General features: G+C 39.0%; 1 protein-coding gene across 2 annotated transcripts in view; it reads right to left on the bottom strand.

Moving 5' to 3' along the window:
* The window catches only part of ADGRG6 (adhesion G protein-coupled receptor G6), a 153,874-nt gene that overhangs the window by 70,225 nt on the left and 67,413 nt on the right, over window positions 1-16,236 (bottom strand). Inside the window, exons 5-6 of one of the 2 annotated variants that reach the window (XM_073337489.1) lie at window positions 9,245-9,313; window positions 6,066-6,152 (exon numbers count right to left, since the gene is read on the bottom strand). In XM_073337489.1, coding sequence (XP_073193590.1) covers window positions 6,066-6,152; window positions 9,245-9,313 — 156 coding nt within the window. The remainder of the gene's footprint in view (window positions 1-6,065; window positions 6,153-9,244; window positions 9,314-16,236) is intronic. The other variant, XM_073337490.1, reaches the window with a different exon arrangement.

Genomic DNA, 16,236 nt, shown 5'->3' with positions numbered 1-16,236 from the left:
CCACTAAGGTCAGTGTGAAAACTCGTTTTGAATTCAACAGTGCAGAATCAAGCCCTTAAAGGAAACTTGATTGCCAAGTAATGTTTTAACTAAACTCTCACAGCAAAAGGTCATAAATCTAAAGGACACTAATGTATATTTTCCTAGTAAAAAAAAAAATAAATAAAGATAAAAATTCATTATTTGGTTTACTCTGAAAATGGCATTTCCATTGTTATCTTTATTGTGATCATTTCATGGAGGAAAGTGGAATGTTTAATTCTGGACTCAGAAAGAGAAAATATACTGTACTGTAAAATACATGGTATATACTATATATAGTTAATGTATTTGATATGTATATACATACAAATGTATACATGTATACACATACAATAAAATACATGGTATATATTGTATATTGATAATTAAATACATGGTATGTATTATTTTTAGATAATATATTTTATGTGTATATATATATATATATATATATATATACACAGTAGACATACAAATGTTACACACACACAGTGTCATATTATATGTATAGTCTCTTATATAGTTATATAGTGTCACACATATGAGTGAAATGTTCTTAATGTACAAAATAAAATACTTTTCGAAAACAGCATCTATTAACTAGTGTTAAATAGTTTCACAGTCACCACCACATTATGACCCAAAGCGTGTTTCAATCAGACTAGCAAAGAACTACTCTACATTTCTAATCACTCTCAGGAGACTACAGGACAGCTGGTGAATCCAAAACTGCTTCCCCACTTAAAATTGTTTCCCCCCCCCTTAAATATGTTGCTTGGAGAAAATTATTTTTACAGGAAAATAATTGATGAAAAGTAGACTGAAGCAGTTTAACATAAATAAATAAATAAATAAAATGATTAAAATTGCAAAAATACAGAAGATGAGCAAAATTATCCGGATTGGATTCCCACCCTCACCCCCCATTTTCCTCACATTTTTCAAAACTTTCATTGTTAAATTTGAGGTGGACCCTGGATTTGACTTTTTAAAATAATCAAAGCCACAAAAATGTAAATACTGTAATTGAAAAAAATCCAAAAATATTTAAGAATAAAAATAATGAACATCAGAATAATAAATAAATAGATGGCAATCAACTTATTGTCCCAGCAGTCTCCTTAGAGCTCTATTGGTTAGAGAATGGGAAGACAGCTATTAGAAACCACATGTTAATGGCATGTGCTAAGATTGTTTTGGAATATGTTACAAATTCCCTCCTACTGTAATTAAATTGCTATTCTACAATCTACATGAAGCTACATGTAAGGATTAAACCTGGATATTTCTACATCCAGTTCTACAAAGTGCATATCTAGGAGATGAGGTGATATTTTCTCTACATCTAGCTTAATGCCTTGACATACTGTAGTTGACCTCAGGTCCACACAGGCAGCTCAGTTCAGCGAAGGAGTTACATAAATAAGACAAAACTAATTTTGGGGAGCTGGTAAGTGGATTCAGTGGTCTGTAAGGGGTGAAGATTTGGCTTGTTCCAGCAGATGCATTGGCCAAGGGATTTTCATACACTGAAATAGATGACTGGTGGTACATTACTTGAGAAGCTGATCTTTGGGACTGCAAGACAGAATGATGAATAGTTGCTCCGGTTATTGTTACAGCATAGTTTAAAATACTCTCAGTGGCATGAATAAAAGTCCCGCTGTATGGAGATGACAGAGATATTGCACTGGCCACTACTGAAATTGTTGTTGGTTCCAAAATAAAAGAGATATTTGTTATTTTTTCATAATCGGTGTACGCTTCAAAAGACAGATGCATGGTCTGTAATTGCGAATCAGTGGTATGAATATTACTGGAATTCAAAGAGGACATTCCTTTGTTAATAAACCCTTCAATCTGTCTGCTAGAATAGTAGTATACCTCCCATTCTGATTCTCTTCCTGGAAGTGGTGATTCAGTATTTGACATCAGTAAAGTAGTACTCCCAATATTTACATCATAGAGCACTCCCATTTCAAGAGAAGGTGTCAGATTGATTTCTGGATCTTCAACAGATTTTTGTTCTAGAACAGTTATGTGGCTTTTAATTGCTAGCTTTGTTAGTAAATTTAACTCTGCTACATTCCATAGCTGACCCAAGCTTGGTGAAATTTTGTCAAGATCATTTTGAAGACTTTGTGATAGTGAGGGTGTAGAAAATAACAATGATGTTGAGCAGCTGTCAGGATGTGCGCTGGCCCTGATTTTTTGTTCTGAATGAAGAGTGTCTGTTTTTTCCAAAGACAATGTCATTGTGAGGAAGTTAGAACGCAGTGAGCTGTGTGTTCCTACAAAATCAGTGTCTACATCTGGCTGAACTTTACTTTTTCCATTGTCAAAAGCACTTGTTGGATTACTCTCTTTGACCATATAAATGTTTTGTGATTGTGATGGTCCATTAGCTTTTGTATAGGTTACCGAACTCTCTGATGATCTGTCAGGTAAGCAGGCAACATAGTTATCCTCTGTACACGAAGGCTGGGCTGCCGAGTAAGTGAAGAAAATTGAAGCAAATGTCTGCCTGTGATGTTGGAAGGTCATGCCGATTTGATCTGGACTTGAAATTTGATCCCAAGTCTGCATGTGTAAACTAGCAACACTTTTAAATTCGTCAGTGAAAGTTGCATGTGAAATATCAAAGGTACTCGTCCGTAACTGCATGGAAGGCTGATGTGAAGACATTTCCAGTGAAGGGAAATGAGAATTTGAAGACACATTTATGTTAGGAGAAATGGTCATTTTTGACTGTGATATTTTCCCTTTTATATTTTCTGAAATCCCTAGTGAAGGGATCAGAACAATTGAACTAAAGCTTTCCATATCCAAAGATGACATATAGCTAGAAAAGTTCATTTTTTCTGTTCCATAACCTGATGTATTGATGGTAGTGTGCATAAGGATATTATCAGCTGCAGTAGGGGAACTAAAAAATGTCTGTTTCTCTGTTGAGGAAGTAAGTTTATTAAATGAGAACCACCAGCTTTCTGAAAGTTCCCCAGAAAACTCTGGAGACTCTTGTTTGAAATTATAGTACAAAGTCCAAAAACTTGCTGGTAAAGAAGGAGCAATATTAATATACTGTGTTGGCAGACCCAAATAACCTGGTTTCCAGGTATTACTGATTCTGTTCATGTTTTCTGGCTCAGGTGTAGAAAAAACAGAATCTTCATGTAGGTTGTCATTATGATTTGTATCTAAAGTACTTTCTAATTTTTCATTTCCAGGGATCTCATTTGGTTTCCTTTGCATATTTGCAGAGGGTTTTAAAGAATGGGGTATATAGTTGCTGGTAGAAATAAGTGTGTTGAAGAGTTCAAATTCATCTTCTGGAGAAGATGCTTCTTCATCTTCCTCTTTTGGCAATTTGGTCAAAGGCCTAAATATAAATAAGTCACTTTTCAAATATGCATGACTCAAGGATTCTTGATAAACTGGTGAAACAGTAACAGTGTGTTGAAATTCTGAACTTCTCTTTCTTGTTGCTAGCAAGAGTGCTGACAATCTTAGCAATTCTGTTCTGTCTTCCAGTGTTAGAAGAGTTTCTGTTGGTTGGATATCAAGTACAGCTTCTTTATATATTTCTTTTATATCTTGGAAGAAACTAGATGGATTTGAAAGATGAGTCTGTTTGGAGGTTACCTTTCTAAGGTTTACTGATTGATGATCCTTGAAGTATTTAAATTTTGTAGACTGCAATTCATCATTCGCTTCTGCAATATAAACACTATTCCTAATAGAATCATCTTCCAGAATTTTCTTAGTGGATACAAGGTAAACACTTTCAGGTGAAAATTCTAGTAAGTCCAGCCTACTTTTTTGAAAAGATGACTCATATTGTGTAGAAGCAGCAGATAGGCTAGACAGAGAATGATGGTTTTCTTCTGGAATGTCAGAAATAACATGATGATATGATGCAGCATTGTTCCACCAGCTGAGAGATTTCAAGACATTGTATATACTTGCATGTGTGGAAGAGGATGTGCCACTATTAGAAGAAAAAATCCACAGGGGTTCTTTTGTGTGTTCATAAAGGTTTCTTTTGCTTGTCAGAGTGAGGAATGCTGACTCAGAATTAGTATAATCCAATCCATCAGTCAAAGTCCATGTTAGTTCTGGACTAAAACTTTCACTCTGCAGAAGAGGAAGTCCTACATTCTTGGAATGATCTGTAACCGTGGGGGTTATTGGAATTTGTGCTATATCATGAATCTCATTCAGTAAGCCACTAGAGTGATTCAAAACACTATTATGGGTTGACTGATTTATTGTAGTATTGTGCTCTGTAAAAGGATTCAAGGTAGCAACTTCAGTCTCCCCAGAAGCAGCTGATGTGGCCTCAGAAGTAGGTAGCAAGAACACGTTGTGTACGTTTTTTCTCTCTGGGTTTTGGTCCTTAGGTGATGAACTTTTACTGAGTTGGAGAGGCCTTTGTCTCACTGGCCAAATAATTGGGGTTGAGATAATTCCTAAATTTTTGACCCCTTTTATCATAGAATTTTGCTGCCCTTGTAGTAGTGAGCGGGAGGATTCAGGTGAATTTCTCTTCATTCTGAAGATAACTGTAGCAGGAACTCTCAATTCCTGCAGGTCTGTATGTAGCAAGCCATATAGTTAATGGATGAAAGAAAAATTATTTATACAAACCAAATGATTCACCTCACGTCAGAAACTCTGTTAGCTCAGTGGAAGCTGTATTTGCTTACTTTAAGTGTGAATTTGGCATCTTGTCTTTTAGTCTTTCTGTTTTATGAAGAGAATTTTATAGACACCCAGAAGAGTTAGCCATCCAGTTTTCATTGATTTTAATGGAAATTGGGCATCCAGTTTCCCTGTGTGGCTTTGAAAATCTCAGCATTACTATATTGGGTTAACTGTTTAGTGTGAACATCTTGCGATTGGTTCCATAAATAGAAATGAAACACCCCTTGACATAAGTGACTCAATACTTTCCAGGGTCTGGCTCTTTTCCTCTAGAGTACAGTCAAATATCAAAGAAGAAAAATATAGGTACAAACTACTAAATTCTAAGATGAACTCTACAGTAATGTTTGCAGGACATAATAAGCTATAATATAAAACTACCAGAGGTTTTACATCCTCCAATAGAAATGAACACATTTGTTAAAAATGCACAATCATTGATTTAATTCTGTGGAGCCCACTGAAAATGAAATCCCTGCAGAAAAGGATTTTTGTGAGATCTCCTGTGATATTTTGTAGAAAACCAATGAAAGCTGTGTTAAAATAGTTTCTTTCAATTCATTACTATTATTATTTTTACTTAATTTGTATTTTGGTAGCTCCCCCAACATGCTACACTATCTCCTGAGGAAAGTGATTTCTTAGAACTTGATAAAATGTCAAAGGAAATCTCTACTTTCCTGTGAATAGCAGTGGGCTTATAATTGATTCATCTGGTACCATTAAAGTTTCCCTAATCTTTCTGAATGAAAACTACATTATATTCAATGTTGTCAATATTTTCCTAAATAAAATAATGATCCTGCTCCCCTTGAAGTCAATGGAAAGATTCCCGTTGAGTCAGTGGAAGTTGTTTTGCTCCAACAGACAGATTCCACTTGGCTTCTCAAAAACTTACCAGTGGGGAATAGATAATTCCAAAGTTCCACCGGCCTACCTGAAAATGTGGCTGCTATGTGGCACTTAAACAGCAGCTGTGTTAAAATGTCTCAAAGACATGTCTATTTTTATCCTCTTTTTAAAATATCTATCTTGGCCCTGTGTGCTTTGAAGATTAGTGAATGAACAATATAAATAACAAGTGATACATAATGTGGAAATGGCTCGCTTTTATACAAGAAATACGCAAGCATATTAAAAAAATATGGGGCCTGATTCTGTTCTCAAACCAGTTTTACATGATTGACATGGAGTAACTCCTGATTTACACTAGTGTTATTAAGAGCAGAATCAAACCCAATATGTGAAACTTGATATTTGTTATATTTAAATAAACCTTATAACACAATACATTTGCTTTAGACACAGTACAAGGAAAAATGTAACACAGGATTTCTTACCATCGTTTGGCTTATCGGTTCTATTAGTATCGGGCATGTTAGTGGTGACAGTGGGTGGTGGAGGAGTAGTAGCATTTACAGTAGTAGCTGGTAACAAAGATGAGAGAAAGGTGAATTTGCATGAAAAATGAATGTTAATGTGGTCAGGCACAATGGGAATAATGCATGAAAACATACATAGAGAGTGAAGGAAACCATTTACTATATATGTTAATATACACACACCAAACTTCTGTATAAAGTAATGAATATGAATGAACTGATGTAGGTCCCAGTCCTGCAATCCTTACTCCTGCGGACTTCAGTGGGAGTAAGTGTTGCAAGATCAGTCCTGTACTGTCTTCACAAATTCTGAATCATTTAATAAGATCTTCTATGAAGAGTTGTGCAAAGGCCAGAAAATAAATAACACGGCTTCAAACTCACACAAACTATGAACATTAGCTTGTGAAAAAAATAGATGTCTCTACCCAGGGAAGGAAGATGAAGAACAACTGTGAAACTAAAACATTAGTGTAAGGATCTAATTAACTCCACTAAGATCTGTATAATGAACAGAATTAAAATCATACATGGAATATTCTCAAGAAATTGATTTTCAAAGCTTCATGTATTATACAATTCCTACTGATATCAGTAGGAGTCACCTCACACAGCACTTCCAAAATTTATCCCTTAGGGACTAGCTCAAATGAATTTTCGGTTGGTACAGGGAAGATATACAGTACCAGAAAATTCCCTTTAGAACAGAATAGGTTTGTGTGTTTACACAGAACAGCATCAAAACAATTAATAATCATATCACTGCATTTTAAATAACAATTTGGAAAAGAAATGTATTTTATTCAGTAATTCTCAGGGAACTCAAACTCAAAATTGATAGTTTTTTGCTGGAAAGCTCTCTTTACAATATGGACACTGATATATCATAAGCTCTCAACCTGCCATGTTCTTTTCTGATACAATTTTGGCCAACAACCAAGCTCAAAAGGTTAAGAAAGTGTATTTTCAGCAGGGTTTGGTTTTTTTCCTAGATACAATCTATGTTGTTTTTGTTACAAGCTTCTTGTATGATTTTTTGGTGTGACAGAATAAATTTGTTTCACCTTTGTTACTTGTTTTCTATTGATATTTTATTAAGCAAAACACAGCAACAATTTAAAGAATTTGAACATACAGGATTATAATTCAGTGGATGATATGTGTTCAGCCATTTATATAATTATGACAAAGAGGGCCTCATTAGCCAAATCAACAAAAGTGGTAATAGGCATCCATCCCTATTACCAAATGCTGCTATAGAAATCTAAGGTCTTTAACCTATAAAAAACCAGCATCCGTTCTTTTTCTTCAACAATTGCTTTTATGACACTGTGGAAATGAGTTCATTAAAAAAATGCTTGATATCTGAATAGTGGCAACCTATCCAAAGGATAGTAATCAGTAATAATTATAAACAGATGACCAGGCTTATGTCGATAATGTTGCATTACTGACTGTTTGTCTGATGCAAATCATAGATCTCTGGGCATTTTTCTAAAAAGACTATCCTGATGTCCTGGTTATCATAATCCTGTCTCAGTAAAACTGGTTTTAATTACCATGGCTGTGTGAGAGCTATTACTGAGTTCATGATGGCTACCACATTTACCTAAGCAGTTGCTCCAGGACCTCTATTTAACTCATTATTGCAAAGTACTTTGGGTGTCTTAAGTCCAAAAGATGCTATTTAAAACTAACTTCTGGACCTAGCTGGCATTTCACCTTAACTGTGGACTTTGCAATCTGGACATCAGTTTAGATCTAGTTTGAAACACTGCAAGTATATGCTCCAGCAGCCTGAGTCAAATTCACCACCAGAAAATCCAGTGCAAGCGGCTAAAACTCCATTATAGCCTGCTATAGTAATTACCTTGGCTCCCCACCAGGAGTTAATTTTACCCTGTGTTGTTAAGCTCAATATGTTTTATTTTTACTCTTTACCACAGAAAGAGTTCCAAGAATCTTAAGTCCTTCCACTTTATTTACTTTTCTTTCCCGCTTGCCTCTGCCTTCCATCCCTTATCTTTAAAAGGGTTAAATCATTTGAAATTATTTTAGAGCAGGTGCTGCTGCTGCAGCTAGCATAGAGCTGTATGTAAGTTTTATAGAGAAGTTTAACCCAACCAGTAGGCTCTGGGGTCATGAATGCATTGTGAAAGTAGGCCTACCACCATTCATGCCAAGGGGTTGTGCTGAATTCCAACCACGAAGCAGAGCTGCAGGAATTTTATTAGGGGTGAATCCTTATGAGTAATCCCTGCAGGTTTGATTCACATGGCACATGGAAGTGGAACTCTGCAGTGTTCACCCAGCTCTAGTGATAATCTTGCAATGTCTCCCCAAACTACGCCCATGGGCATCCCCAGCTCCACCTCTCCCCTGTGCACTTCTCTTTGCTTCCCTGTCATTTTCTGAGGGGAAGCAAAGAAATTCTGCAGAGGGATATGAATTTTGCACATGCACGATGGCGCAGAATTCCCCCAGGAGTAACCCAGCTGACCTGGCCCTTCAAGATGTCTGATGTCGTGACTCCTGTTGTGGTTGACAGACATGTTGATACCTATAGTGATCATTCATTAGTATGCCTCTGGGGGGAAGGCCAGAAAATCATCGGCTATTACAATAAGTAGTTTTATTATAAGAATAATAATGATTATACTTTGTATTTGTATAATACCTTTCACCTGAGGATCTCAAACCATACTAACAATTAATTAAGCTTCACAGCAGCCTGTTAAAAACATCTAAATAATGATCAGTTCCTGTAATTACATCAGTTTATGCCCGATTTACATATTTTCTACCAGCGTTATCATTATAGCCTTTAACTGTGCAGGAGGAAAAGAGATGGGGAAAGAAATTAAACCAGTTCATCTTTGCATTAGCATATGATTGTTAGGTTTTGATACAATGAAGACTTTATGGACTTGATTGTATTATAAAGAGTTTGATCACATTCTTTCTACATACTGTATGTATAGTATACCCACACATCTGTTGAAGCTAAGAAATTCCTTTCTTTGCTCAGTTTTCTAGAGGTCAGCCTTAAGAAGTTAAAGTAAAAGGAAATTAAAAGAAAAAAAAACAAGGAGATTTGGTAAAGCTGAAAAATGCAAACAGTGTCTTTGGCTTCTTACCTTGGCAAAGGCTCCCAAGATTTTCACAACTAGTTGGTTCAGTTGTAGGTGGGGGAATTAGGTATGAACCTTTAGAATATGGAAAGACAAATCATTAAAAATGTTTGGTATATGATACATAACATTGTCATGTCTCAAAATACATTAGGTCATGCACTCGCCGTTCTTTTTCTGGTTTATCTCAGCAGGAAACCTGATATGCCATTTTGCTCCGAAGACTCATGTACGATCATTTCCCTGTGTTGCTGACAACTCCAGGAAAGTCCTGCTGGCTTGCAAGTTTGGGTCATATCTAACAAGTACCTCCCATCTTCATATTTTCCAAGATTTCCGTTAGATTTAGCTCCCCTGGAAATCATTGAGCAGCGTGTGGCAAACTGTTTAAAAATGTAGTAGCTAGTGTGGCTGCAGTGCCTATGCAGAATTAATGGATAACAACATGGCATCTTCAAGTGAGTTCTGAGCTCAGTTGTGGCAACGTAGTCTACCAGCGTACTAGTCAGAGAAATTCCCCAAAGGAGATACCAAGCAGATAAGCTGTGATTCAACCAGTTCCTGTGTGCAGGGCGTGGGCATGATTCATGTTCTGGTATGCGTGTATAATAAACAGATAAAGACATCAGAATGTGTATTTACTGAATTAATCATATCAACATGCACGTATTTTGTGACCAACTGAGAAAGTAATGGGGTCGCTGCATTCATTATATTTGGAATATCCCCGTGCTTCAGCTGCACATACAGCGTTTGCACATTATGTTGAAAATAATGGGACCAAATAGCATGGCATACTCGATAATGCACATGTGCAAAAATAATACTAAATAAATGCTAAATACTTAGATAAACAATATTAAACAACCCAGCTTGTGCGTGTAAAATGTGAATGGGCCAGATGTCTACGTGAAATGCAGATGTTTTGTGCTATATGGCTGGCTCGGTCTGGCCCCCAAACCAGCACATCTCCCTGGTAGAATCACCTCAGTGCAAGAGGGTTCCTTTAGTAGCACACAGCAGCTATGTTAGATGGGGAAAGAGGGTGTGTCCAGAGGAAGAAGGCATGGCTGGGACACTTCTATGCCAAATCAATCCCTGGTTGCAGGTTTTGGCCTCTGGTTTGTTAACAGCCAGTATAAATTAGCAGAGCCATAACAGAAGATCTGGCCCAATAATTTTGGGGCTGGTTCTGCATTCTAGCATTGCCAACTTTCTACTCACACAAAACAGAACATCCTTGCCCCGCCCCCTGCCCTACCCCTCCTCTGCCCCTTCTCCGAGTCCCTGCCCCCTCCATCTGTTGCTCGTTCTCCCCACTCTCACTCACTCGCTCATTTTCACTGGGCTGGCTCAGGGGGTTGGGGTTCAGGAGGGGGTGAGGGCTCTGACTAGGGGTGCAGGCTCTGGGGTGGGGCCAGAAATGAGGAGTTCAGGGTACAGGAGGGGCTCCATGTTGAGGCAGTGGAATGCAGGGGGTGGGAGGAGGGTCAGGGTTCCAGCTGGGGGATGCCGGCTCTGGGATGGGGCCAGAGATGAGGGGTTTGGGGTGCAGGAGAGGGCTCCAGGTTGGGGGGTGGAGCCGAGGGGTTCAGAGTATGGGAGGAGGCTCTGGGCTGAGGCAGGGGGTTGGGGTGCGGGAGGGGGTATGGGCTCTGGACTGGGGGTGCGGGTTCTGGGGTGGGGCCAAAAATGAGGGGTTCAGAGTCTGGGAGAGAGCTCTGGGCTGGGGCAGGGGGTTAGGAGGGTGAGGGCTCTGGCTCTGGGGTGCAGAGTCTAGGTAGGGCTGAGGGGTTTGGGGTGTAGGAGGATGCTCCAGGCTGGGACTGAGGGGTTTGGAGGGCAGGAAGGGGATCAGGGCTGGGGCAGGGGGTTGGAGCACTGTGTGGGGGTGAGGGCTTCGACGGGGGTGTGGGCTCTGGGATACAGGGTACTGGGGATGGGACTGAGGGATTCAGAGAATGGGAGGGGATCAGGGCTGGGCAGGGGGTTGAGGCATGAAAGGGGATCAGGGCTGCAGGTTTTGGGAGGCGCTTACCTCAAGCAGTTCCGAGAAGCAGCAGTATGTCCCCACTTTGTCTCCTATGTGGAGGCGCGGCCAGGTGGCTCTGTGTGCTGCCTGTCCACAGGTGCTGCTCCCGCAGCTCCGATTGGCCACTGTTCCTAGCCAATGGGAGTTGCAGAGCCATCGCTTGGGGCAGGGGTGGCTTGCGGAGCCTCCTGGCTGCCCTACACCTAGAACCCAGAGGGGGGACATGCCGCTGCTTCCGGGAGCCATGTGGAGCCACGGCAGGCAGGGAGCCTGCATTAGCCCCGCTGCACCACTGATCGGACTTTTAATGGCCCAGTCAGCAGTGTTGACCGGCGCCGCTAGGGTCCCTTTTGGACTGGGCGTTCTGGTCGAAAACCAGACACCTGGCACCCTACTGAATTCACTGAAGTCATTGGGACTTTTGTCGTTCACTTTAATAGTACTGAATTCACTTCACTCATTAAAAAAAAACCAGAAAAACTTAAAAACAGAACAAGTAGGAGTGAGGGTAAAACTTTTTAAATTGCCTAAGTATCATGAGAATTAGGCTCCTACATCATTACTGAAAATGGGACTTAGACTCCTAAACCACCTAGATATTTTTGAAAATATTTTTCCTATTCTGTTCCTGCTAGGCATGTGTTGTGGTTATTGCTGTGCTGAGAATGAGCTAGGATGGAGCCAGGTGCTCATCACTCGGCAGCAGCGAACCCAGAGGCCATGCAGAAGAGTGGGATATTGCTGGCTGGAGACCTGAGAGAATACAGGGCAGGCTTAAAAGTACGCTGAAGTATTTTTCCATGAAATAACTTGAAACCTATGAGACGGTGGGATGAGTTCATATTTTATATAAGAAACTAAACTCCACTGAGTATCCTTTGCAAGCCATATGATGTCCTGTGTGAAGCATTTTTACAAATATATTTGCTAATGTTAATAGGCTAATATAAAAACACCCTGAAAGCTGATCCCCTATTGGGTCTATATCAGAGGAAGGTGGCTAAGTAGCTACCTGAAGGTCACTGTAACTTCCACGTGGCAATAGACCACACTTTAGTATTTTTTTTAAAGATAAATATGCCTGGGCACTATGCTAAACACACCCTTTTTTGTGTTAATCAAGCCTGGTTTTGGCCAGATCACGTCATCTGTCAGTGCTCAGTAAAAGAAATTATGAGAATCTGAATGTCAACATACTTTGAGCTGCTACAATATTTTCATCAATATCACCTAAGCATGTCAACTCTCTACACATCTTGCTTAATTCACTTTTTGGACTTAAAAGGAATAGCCAGTTATGGCTGAACCATTTTATTTTTTGTATCAATGTGGGTATAGGATAAGGGCATGTACTGCTGGTATCAAATGCAGCTGATGATTTTATAGTGAAATGAAAACCAGGCCCATCTAAATGATGAGCAGCATTAGCGTGCTGTATTAAAAACCCAGAAAAACTCAGCACCACCTATACAGTGGTAAGAACATGCAATTGAATGAAATTCTGAATGGAATATTAAATCAGTACAAGGCAGGGTTCTCAAAAGAAGGTTATCTGCAGCAATTTGTTACTGCTCATATGTTCAGTAATTCCATTAGCAAATGCTTTCTGAAAAGTCCATTAACCGCAAATGAAAATAGAGCCCTTTGCGGAGTTTAATAATGCAAGTGACATTCACATGCAAATATGCTGTATTCACTAGTAAGTGTTCAGACTGCTTTGTTACTTAGCTTCTTTCAGCTCCTTACCAAAGCATGAACATGGCAGGATGAATTTCTCTTTTCTGAACAAACCCTTGCTTTGCAATTAAATGAATCCTTATCAGTAAGATAAAGTCATCTCTCTAATGTTGCTAGTGCTTTGTCTGTCATTGATAGCCTGACTCATCAACTCTTATTTCAAAGGTTGGTCTGACAAAGAATTCTTTATTACTCAAAAAGACAAGGAGAAGAGAAAAATCTTACAGGTGCATCCTCTGGGGTTTCTAGCTGAGTTTTTGAGATGGTATTTCTCACAGTACTTTCTCTGAGGAAATGTAGATGAGTAAGCCAGTAGTACTGTAATCATTTAGCACGCCTGGGAGAAGACTGAAAAGGGTGCTGGAGATTTCTCTTGGGCTTTGTGACAGGAGAGATACAATTACCTTCCTTGGAGTGCTAGGCTTTTTTGCACTCTTAGCAAACAGAGTGTGGTGTGGGTGGGTGAGGATTTTACTCCTGTGCTCTTTCCACTGCACACACACTACTACTGATTTCCCAAGTAATTTCTTAGCTAATAAAACTATTTGGGGGCAGAGCTTGTATCTTCATATGTGTTTGTACAGTGCCTAGCACAGTACAATGGGGTCCTGGTCCTGATTATGGCCCTTGGGCACTATTGTAATATTTTAAATATCAAAACTAATACATATGTAAAACTGTATTAATGTATAAAACCTGGGGCCCATTACCTTGCTAGTCTGATGAGTATTCATGTTTATTTTTTACAATATTTACAGATGGGAGAAAAGGAACCTGCCGTTGATATATTTCAGTGACTACATTTTGTTGTCAAGCAATTAAAAAAATTAATCGTGATAAATTGTGCAATTAAAAATTAATCTTAATTAATTGTGCTGCTAAACAATAATAGAATAGCATTTATTTACATATTTTTGGATTTTTCTACATTTTCAAATATATTGATTTCAATTACAACACAATATAAAGTATACAGTGCTCGCTTTATATTTATTTTTGGTTACAAATATTTGCACTGTAAAACACAAAAGAAATAGTATTTTTCAGTTCACCTAATACAAGTACTGTAGTGCAACCATGAAAGTTGAACTTACAAATGTAGAATTATGTACAAAAAATAACTGCATTCAAAAATAAAACAATGTAAAACTTTAGAGCCTACAGGTCCACTCAGTCCTACTTCTTGTTCAGCCAAACACTAAGACAAACAAGTTACCATTTTCAGGAGATAATGCTGCCCGTTTCTTGTTTACAATGTCACCTGAAAGTGAGAACAGGCGTTCACGTGGCACTGTTGTAGCTGGCGTTGCAAGATATTTATGTGCCAAATGCACTATGTCCCTTCATGCTTCAACCACCGTTCCAGAGGACATGTGTCCATGCTGATGATGGGTTCTGCTCGATAACAATACAAAGCAGAGCAGACTGATGCATATTCATTTTCATCATCTGAGTCAGATCCCACCAGCAGAAGGATTATTTTCTTTTTTGGTGGTTTGGGTTCTGTAGTTTCCTCATCTGAGTGTTGCTCTTTTAAGACTTCTGAAAGCATGCTCCGTACCTCATCCTTCTCAGATTTTGGTAGGCACTTCAGATGCTTAAACCTTGGGTCGAGTGCTGTAGCTATTTTTAGAAATCTCACATTGGTACCTTCTTTGCGTTTTGTCAAATCTGCTGTGAAAGTGTTCTTAAAACAAACATGTGCTGGGTCATCATCCAAGACAGCTATAACATTAAATATATGGCAGAATGCAGGTAAAACAGAACAGGAGACATACAATTCTCCCTCAAGTAGTTCAGTCACAAATTTAATTAACAATTTTTTTTAACGAGCTTCATCAGCATGGAAGCATGTCCTCTGGAATGGTGGCCAAAGCATGAAGGGGCATACAAATGTTTAGCATATCTGGCATTTAAATACCTTGGAATGCTGGCTCAAAAGTGCCATGCGAATGTCTGTTCTCACTTTCAGGTGACGTAAATAAAAAGCAGGCAGCATCATCTCCTGTAAATGTAAACAAATTTGTTTGTCTCTGCAATTGACTGAACAAGAAGTAGGACTTGTAGGCTCTAAAGTTTTACTTTGTTTTGTTTTTGAGTGCAGTTATGTAACCAAAAAAAAATCTACATTTGTAAGTTACACTTTCACAATAAAGAGATTGCACTACAGTACTTGTATGAGGTGAATTGAAAAATACAATTTCTTTTATCATTTTTACAGTGCAAATATTTGTAATAAAAATAATAATATAAAATGAGCAGTGTACACTTTGTATTCTGTGTTGTAACAGAAATCAATATATTTGAAAATGTAAAAAAATCCAAAAATATTAAATAGAATACCAATTGAAATTTATTAAACAATGCAATTAATCATGATTAGTTTTTTTAATCGTGATTAATTGTTTTGAGTTAATTGCCTGAGTTAACTATGATTAATCGACAGCCCTAATATTTATTTTTCTAGTGACGTAGGCTTGCAAAGTTCTTCACAATAAACAAAGACAACGTCCATGCCCCAAGCAAAGTTAGATAGAAAACACAAAATGTACAGCTCCTCTGGTTTATGCTGAGGTTATCCAGAGATCTAGATGGGTGCTTTTGGTAAGGAGTTTACATAATACAAAACCATTAAGATAGTAAGGAACCAGGAAAGCTGAATGTGAGAAGGCACTAGGAGAAGAATACGGTTCTTGCAGGAGTATAATTGTTTTTGTGGAAAGCCAGTCAGTGTCATGTCTGTCTTGCAGGGGTCTCCCTCTCTGCAGAACTGGAGTTCAGAAGCAGAACACAGTCGTGCTCATCATATACATCTACCACACTAGGGTTTTTGACCCGAAAGTCTGGTTGTAAAGGGGACCTGGAGGTGCCCAGTCAGATGTACTGACCAGACACCAAAAGTCCAGTTACTGTGGGTGGGGGAAGGGGGCAGGTGCCAGGTCATCAACCTGTGCCTGCGCCTGCCCAGCCGGGGCAGCTCCTGCCTGCATCTTGTGGGCGGCATCAGGCTGCAGCTCCTGTCCCAGCCCTGGAGCAGAGGGAGCCCAGCTGGGGGTGGGGTGGGGGTGTGGGACGTTGAGAAGATCAAGTGACTAGGAAGGAGGCTAGGGGGAGCAGCAAGCAAATGGGCAGAGGAGAAACTGTGCCGTGGGGGATTGGAGGGGTGAAAGGAGGCAGGACCATGAGGTAATATTTGTCTTGAGATGTGCAAAGGGAAGTGGAAAACCCA

This window comes from Lepidochelys kempii, chromosome 3 (assembly GCF_965140265.1).
Source record: "Lepidochelys kempii isolate rLepKem1 chromosome 3, rLepKem1.hap2, whole genome shotgun sequence".
Lineage (NCBI taxonomy): Eukaryota > Metazoa > Chordata > Testudines > Cheloniidae > Lepidochelys > Lepidochelys kempii.
This window is presented reverse-complemented; position numbering and strand designations above follow the sequence as displayed.